The sequence below is a fragment of the Lepisma saccharinum genome, chromosome 3 (genome assembly GCF_977018435.1).
Source record: "Lepisma saccharinum chromosome 3, izLepSacc3.1, whole genome shotgun sequence".
In the NCBI taxonomy this organism is placed as follows: Eukaryota; Metazoa; Arthropoda; class Insecta; order Zygentoma; family Lepismatidae; genus Lepisma; species Lepisma saccharinum.
In genome coordinates, this window is record NC_139231.1 from 91,238,209 (window position 1) to 91,246,245 (window position 8,037).

General features: G+C 40.5%; 1 protein-coding gene across 1 annotated transcript; it reads left to right on the plus strand.

Annotated features, from left to right (window-relative positions):
• Positions 1 to 3,663: 3,663 nt before the first annotated feature.
• LOC145985899 (uncharacterized) lies at positions 3,664 to 7,330 on the plus strand. The gene is made up of 2 exons (XM_083120038.1): positions 3,664 to 3,754; positions 5,727 to 7,330. The coding sequence occupies exon 2, from the start codon at positions 5,860 to 5,862 to the stop codon at positions 7,312 to 7,314; it is 1,455 nt and encodes a 484-aa protein (XP_082976164.1). The 5' UTR covers positions 3,664 to 3,754; positions 5,727 to 5,859; the 3' UTR covers positions 7,315 to 7,330.
• Positions 7,331 to 8,037: the final 707 nt, after the last annotated feature.

Here is an 8,037-nt window from a genome sequence, read left to right on the forward strand (position 1 = left end):
GGATCCCACATTTAACTGTAGGTCCTGTCCCGATTATCCTTCCTGTGCATAAAAATTACTTAAAACAACAAATCAATCAACGTATATTACCTTTTTGTTTTAGGGATGAAGACACACAGAGGAAACGAAATGACGCACGTGACTGCAAAGCGATCGGGAGTTAGTCTGATCATCGACTGTCAGTAATACAGGCGTTGCGCACACACAGCAGTCATAGCTAGTCCACTGTTGAAGAGAAATGGAGGTATCTAAGCAGCTTGTTCGCTTGTGTTTGTTGTATGACACATCATACATCAAGTCGCCGCATTTGCCAGGCATTTGGGGAGAATGCCGTGAACGAACGCATTACCAGGCATCGGTTCCAGAAATTCCGTTCGGGAGATGTGAACCTTTCGGATGAACCTCGCAGTGGACGACCACATGTGTTGAATGACGAGGCCCTGAAAGCAGCCGTCGAGGAGGACAGTGGTCTAACGTGTGATGAACCTGAAGAAAGGTTCCATGTTTCCGCTGAAACAGTCAGACTGCACCTGCATGGGATAGGGAAGTCATACAAGTTAAGCAAGTGGGTACCCCACACATTGTCGGCAGCCAACAAGGAACATAGAGTGACAGCCTGTTTGTCCTTGCTCACTCGGCACCTGAACACACCCATATTTGATCGCTTGCTCACTGGTGACGAAAAGTGGGTCCTCTATGACACTCCCAAGCGTACCAGACATTGTTTGTCGCCACGTGACCCTGTTCCTCACACCTCAAGAGCACCTCTGCACCCACGAAATTTTATGCTCTCTGTATGGTGGAATTGTCGGCAAGTGGTGCATTACGAGCTCCTTCCACCTTGTCAGATCATCACTGCTGACCTCTACTCTCAGCAGTTGCAAAGGGTGCACCGTGCATTGCGGCAGAAGGAGCCGGCATTGGTGAATCGCAAGGGTGTGCTGTTCCTGCACGACACTTCCAAGCCACATGTAGCAAAGAGGACCCGGGAGACCCTTCATCAACTTGGCTGGGAGACACTGTGCCATCCACCATATTAACCGGACCTTGCACCAACAGATTACCACCTGTTTCATTTCCTCGACAACCACCTCCGTGGGAGATCCTTTGCAAATGTGGCAGACCTGCGGAACGCACTCACTGACTTCTTTGCATCAAAGTCCGCCGAGTTTTATCACCAGGGTATTGTGCAGCTGCAGGAACGTTGGCAAAAGGTGTTGGATGCTGATGGAGATTACTTCGAAACCTAAAGGTACGTACCGTCCACTGTATTGCTCTTTGTTTATCACTGCTCTAGAACGGCAAGATCTTTTTGGTTACCTTGTATTTAAAGCTTAAATTATATGCGAACTGAAATATGACAGTCTTCTCCCGTGTCAAACGATTTTTCAAAATGCCTGCGCCAATCTGCTGTTACAGGAGACTATATGGCAGCACGAATGACACGGAATGTAACATGCTATCTTAAATGTACGCAATTGAGACAGTCAAGAACAAAAATCGGTCCATTGACAGTTACTAAATCAATGTTCAATCGTAAATTATGCATTTTGGATTCCAAAGGATATCACGTTTCATAGCGTGTTACCGCAACAGGAAAACATTCTGCACAACACCCCATTTATCCAGCGAATCAGTGCTCCATAGATTACCACAGCAATAGCAGAAACTAAATATACTAGAATTTTGTAACTTACAGAGAATTTGCAGAAATAATTTATTTATAAATGGAATTTTTGCGTCACTTTGCTATTGTTATTTTTTTTTATAAAGTTAGAGTTAACAAAGTGTATCTGTGTGGGTGACCTTCGCTACTCAGAGCATAGCGAACGAGCTAGAGAGACATTTCCGTAGTTCTCATATGTTCGCCGTTTGAGTAGAAGATAAGAGGAGAATGACTTGCAATGACTAAGGCAGCCTGTACGTTCTCCCCTTCCTACTGCGCAGCCTGGCTTGGTCAGGGCTCACCCGCAAAGATACAGCTCATCAACTCTAGCTAACTATTAAATTATTGTTTCGTTCCACTTTAAAATGGTTCAAGTTGTACTGCAGGAACTATAAACAAACAATCTATGTTATGGTTTTCAATTGAGACTTCTTATCTTGGTCATCGCTTGCGGATTGCCACACAAGATTCAGGGTTCGAATCTGGACCCGAAACTTGGAACTCTCTCGTTCTATTTTCTTCATCAATGTCAGTCTTTCACCTTCAACGTTGCGATTAACCTAAGGAGGTAGAAAAGTTATGTAAAACAAAAAGATAAAAATACCAAAATATACTGACACTGGATATTAAAGCCAAATAATTCTTAGGTCTTGAAACATGACACCATTAACTAAATTGAGGTACTTGGTTTCCAATGTGAAACCAGTTAAAAACCAGCTGATAAAAATGTACATTTAAGACAATTTCTATCATTATGCGTTTCTGCCTTCAATTCATTAAACACAGAATGTGGAAAGGCACTTCTGTTTAAAAAAAACTATAAAAAAATAAATGGTGCATGGAGTCTGGTCGCCATGGCACCTGCGAGTAAAACTCATTACGGAAATTGAGGTGTTTGCGGAAAGCAAATTTCTGTAATGATGTTAATAGCTACGTCACTAAAGCCTTCAGTGAAATTTTTTCCACTTTGCAGCTTTTCCACCAAACGGTTTATTTCCCTTCATATAAATAATTAGTTTCAGAATTTTTGACCACCGTAGCCGGCAAATATAAAACTCCCCTTTGATCTTTCAGGAGAGTAATAACCCATATGCAATATTTTCTATTTCGTCTTTTGCTATTTGCAAACTACATTCGTTCATATAACACGCATATGGAGAGAAGAGTAAATTATTGATTCCTATAAGTGAACAGACAATTATGTTTTTTCCACGCAAGCTATTCTTCTCAAATTCAAAGCCCAAACGTTCAAACTCATATTACCGTATTGAATTATATCCTGGCGCGATGTAGGTTTCATTGATGGCACTGAAGTGGAGTGGTTAAATTCAAGGGATACAAGGTCAAATGCTTCAATAAAATCACGCGTCGTATTACGGAAGCTTGTCTTCATCGTTTAGGGTAACACACACAGTTAAAGCGGCTGATTAATATAGCAATAATACGAGTAGAAGTATATTCAATCATTTTGAATCAATATTTACAAAGTTAACATCAAGAACAAACGAATAAAATTCCATGTTTCAGTGTGTAATCTTCATTCATCCTCTTAGTGGTTGACATAGAAAGTGATATTTAATAAACTAGAACATAACTAGACAATGTGGTAAATATTTTAGTCGAAATTGCAGTTAATTTTTTTTCTCATAACATTTTGGGCCCTAAGTATGTGTATTGCTTGTGCTTCCTAAATTTAAGATACACAAAATTTTCACGAAATTTCAAAATCCAATACCGCAGTAAATATACTGAAAATCAAGTTTAGAGTACTGAAATATATTTTAAGTTGTTTTCGCTTAAAAATCACCCACACAACATTGCAATAAAATATTACAAATTAAGTCAAAATATTATAAAGGTATATACTGAACATACTCTCGTATGCTTTACATATTAATAGTGTACCACAGGATGGATGAAGATGAAAGGAGTAAGATTCTGGTGAGTAGAAGATCTTTCAACAATTAGTAGTTGTAAATCATTGTTCAAACAATAGCAAAGCCGTCATGCGTTGCCATGTATTTTGACCAAATTACAGAGTTGTAGTGAGGAGACTTCTTCACTTATGGACAAGATGAAACCTAAAAGGTAAATGTTTTTATAATACTGTAGTAATGTGCATTCCCGTTTCTTAAGCAATTTTGTACGCTGTTTTCATAATTTCCCCGTTAACCCATACTTTTACAATGACGAAGTTTGACGACGTATATTTTAAGTCCATGTTATGCATAGATAGACTAATCTGTACTGGACTAATAGTTTTAAAAGTACGTATTTTCCGGCAGTTCACGACAGTCTGGTGGATAATGAGACACTTCCAAAATGGAAAACTGGTAACACGAAATATACACTCGCCTCAATTAGTACTCCGTTATTTTCTTTCTTTATACAGCATATTTGCAGAAGATACAATTCAAAATACAAGTGTATCAATATACGCTGTGTAAAACACAACTTATTACTAACTTCGTTGAGCCTGTACACAGTGAATGCCAAAAGCGTGATCTGTGCATCCTTAACAAGTCATCAACCAAAACAACACACAAAAGTAACGAGTTGCATACCTTGTAAGGGTGTAACTTTTAATTTGGCAAACGGAAAGTTTTTTCTCTACCACTAAATTTGTTATTTTTAATACGTTTGGCGTGCCAAGTTGTTATTTAGGAAGGAACTGAGAAGGCATTACCTTTAAAATATTAATATCACAACATGTTGTGGCTTATTTCAAATCTAGGCGCAGAATACAAGGGTACTATAACATGAACGCAGTAACTTGTACGAAATGTCATTTTATTCAGATGTAACTCTTAATTCTTTGAAATAACTGCAGAAGTATTGGCTCTTTCACGTTACATCCAACTGGCCTTGCATACTTTGGAAACCAGAATTATGTACTTGACTGGTTAAGAATTATGATAAAGAAAAGAACAAGTTGATATATAATGAGAGTCAGTTACACAAACAATTATATAATTTTATATATTTAGATTATTTAACTTCGCTTCTCTGCCACTTTTGGCTAATCGCAAAGATGAGGATGAGTGATGATATGCTGACATTGATGAAGGGACAGTCGCAAAGAACACCCATACACAGACCGGGATTCGAACTCGAGACCCATGGCATCTTCGCGCGCTGTGCTAACTACTCTGTCACAGAGGCCGGGAATTAAAAAAAAATTGCATTAACCATTGATAAATACATACTGAAGAATGGTTGCTTTATTATCAATCAATTGATACATAATTTACCTTAGTATTAACAATGACAGATATTCACAGTGTGCCGCTGTACAACGCCAACAAATTTCCACAGAGTGTAGAGGACACCAATAAACGATTGTTACTAATAACGTATGTGCTTGTTAGGGACTTGTTTCGAAACTACGAGTTCTCGAAAATCTGCATTTTCTATCCTTGAAGTATGCAGTCATACGGCACAGATTTGTGGTTGCTACTGCCATTTGTATTTCTGTTGAATAACTTACTAAAAGTGACAATATACTATGGATTCCTCATTATTTCAGTAGAAGAACGGCACGGTAGTCTTTGGTTTTAATTCGTCCCTCTTAAATCATTATTGATGCATTCTATTGCACTTCATTGCATTAGATAAAGTTTTCATCCATTTTGTCTAGAAGTCTTCACATAGGTCGGCCATTTTCTGATAGGTCACACAGTCTACCAGCAGCGTACTGAAAGGTTGTCGTTTCCAGAGAGTATTATTCAAAACCGTCGAACTGTACAGTCACTTGGCTTCACATGTACATGATAGTAAATGCCGTTTCTCGAGGGCTCGTAGCATTGAAGCAAGGCTCTAATGACCAGGATCTTACCGAGAAAAGTTGTTAGTTCTGATGTCTTCTACACGCTGTATAAGCTGTAGTACTAGCTGTGTGTATGTGTACCATAGCTGACGGTTGATGTAATGATATTTACCCAAGATTTGATTTAAAACTTTGTCTGAATTAGTGGTAACCCGAGTATAAGAATTTGTTTAAACTACGGATATGCCTCAAAAAATGATTGGTGTCACTAAAACTAGGCTTCATCATTTACAGGTAATAGGATCGATATGTAACCAAAACATCCAAGTAAGCAATATTATGGCAATACAAGTGTATCAAAGTATATTGTACAATGGGATAAATTACAAGTATGATCTATAGTCTGGTTCCGGGAAGGGTGTAAAAGATGGCGGCTTATATCAGTACTCTGGATATGACTGAAGACGATGAAGATTCCGGCATGAGACTGAGAGGAAGACTCATATTCCGGGAACTGAGGGGCTCGTGTGAGTGTAACAGTGGGCTGAATGTATGCCGTGATTTTGAAGACCATGATAAACCAAAGATAGTGGACGATATTCAGAGTGCCGCCAGGAAAGGGGATATCAACTTGGATGTTAGGATTTGCAAAAGTTTGGTGGATAGGACAGGAAAGTTGCTGACAGAAAGAGGCAGTAGTGAGAACAAGATGAAACGACAGAGAGGACGAGACGAAGGGAGACCAATGCCGTGTTTGTGCGAGAAGCAGATGGATGTTGGGGAACACGCACGGTGTTATATGAATCCACATCTTGACCACAACCCTCCAGCAAGCTTTCAACAACTAGCTGGTTGTTGCTCGCCAGATGTCTCTAGCAATTTGATGTGTGTCCTGGTTCCAGCTTGCGTGCCTCTAGGAGAGTTGCCGGGCGGTGTCGAGTGCTGTCCGCAGTGCACTATGTCACCTCCTCCACTGGGCACTACGACACCTCAGCTGTGCTCTGTGGAATCTTCTCCGCTGTGTTCTATGGAAACACCTCCATTGTGCTCTATGAAATATCCTCCGCTGTGTTCTATGGAAACACCTCCATTGTGCTCTATGAAATATCCTCCGCTGTGCTCTATGGAAACACCTCCATTTTGCTCTATGAAATCTCCTCCGCTGTGTTCTATGGAAACACCTCCATTGTGCTCTATGAAATCTCCTCCGCTGTGTTCTATGGAAACACTTCCATTGTGCTCTATGAAATATCCTCCGCTGTGCTCTATGAAATATCCTCCGCTGTGCTCTATGGAAACACATCCACTGTGCTCAATGCAATCTTCTCCACTGTGCACTATGGAAACACTTCCACTGTGCTCCATGGCACCTCTTCCGCTATGTTCATTCCGAAAAACCAAAAAGCATTTAGAACGCAGGAAGGAAACTCTAGAGCTCAAGAATGAGTCTCGAAAACGCAGGGAGTCGACGCTAGAACCGACCCGCAAGAACGAGCATCAGAGCATCGGGACTCAGACGACCCCAGAAAACCTGGTCACCGTGAAACTTGGATTGGACGCCTCCGTTCAAGCGGCACCAGGCACTTTGGACGCAGAGACGCAGGCAGAAGAAATCTCCACGGGTGCGTCACCCGAGACCACGCCAAGTAGACCCCTCTCACCATCAGGCGAGGAGCCTCGGAAACGAACTTCTACACGATTACGAACCACCACAACACGGTCCGTCCGTGTACTTCCATCTAAGCCTTCTCTGTCAAAACTCGCTCACGACGAACGTATCTCCAGATCAAAGCAGAGCCGTAGATCTCCACGGCAAAGATCCAGCACGCCTCCCCGATCTAAACCGTCCACAAGCGCGTCTTCTGTTCATAGAAAGATATGAAAGATTCATAAAATGTCTCCGAGGATCTCTTAGTATCTTACAATAAAGTTTAATGAATATTTGTGTGTTTTTATGGATGAACGCTATTATCAAATTGATGACGGATTACATACAGTGATGCAAGTTGCTTCCTTGCAAATTTTTGAATGAGGATGAAGGATTGAAGAAAAGGGACAACAGAATTAAAAGAGCGTCCATGTTCCCTGTAGCTCAGTAGAAAAACACGGAAAAAATTATCAGGATGAATCCCTATCCCTCAGAAGACCTGATGCAGAGCAGTTGAGTTTCATTACCATCTGCAAAACGAGCAAAGCATGTAACACCCGTGACTAGAGTCAAGACGAACGTCACACACTATCACATAACCTTCAAGTGAATAACTTGAATGTAAAAGTCCCAGTAATTGCAAGCAACATTCAACTCAATCTAACAATTTGAAGAACTTTCTGGCAGATAATCTTTTGATAACAGCCACATAAAGTGGAATTACGCGTAGTGGTTCAAATCCGCCATGAAACCGTAGGCTTAGTGCCGATTAGCCTATTTGAGCATAGACTGGACTTAATATTTTGTAGCATAATATTATCATTTTTTTTTGTTATTCTTACTTATTGTACAAGAAGACTCTTTTGTGGTTCAAGGGGTGAGGTTTCCCTAAACTCCTAAATGCCATCCTCTATTGCGCTTCATTTTGCAGACTAAAGAAGCTTTGGCGTTTGGAAT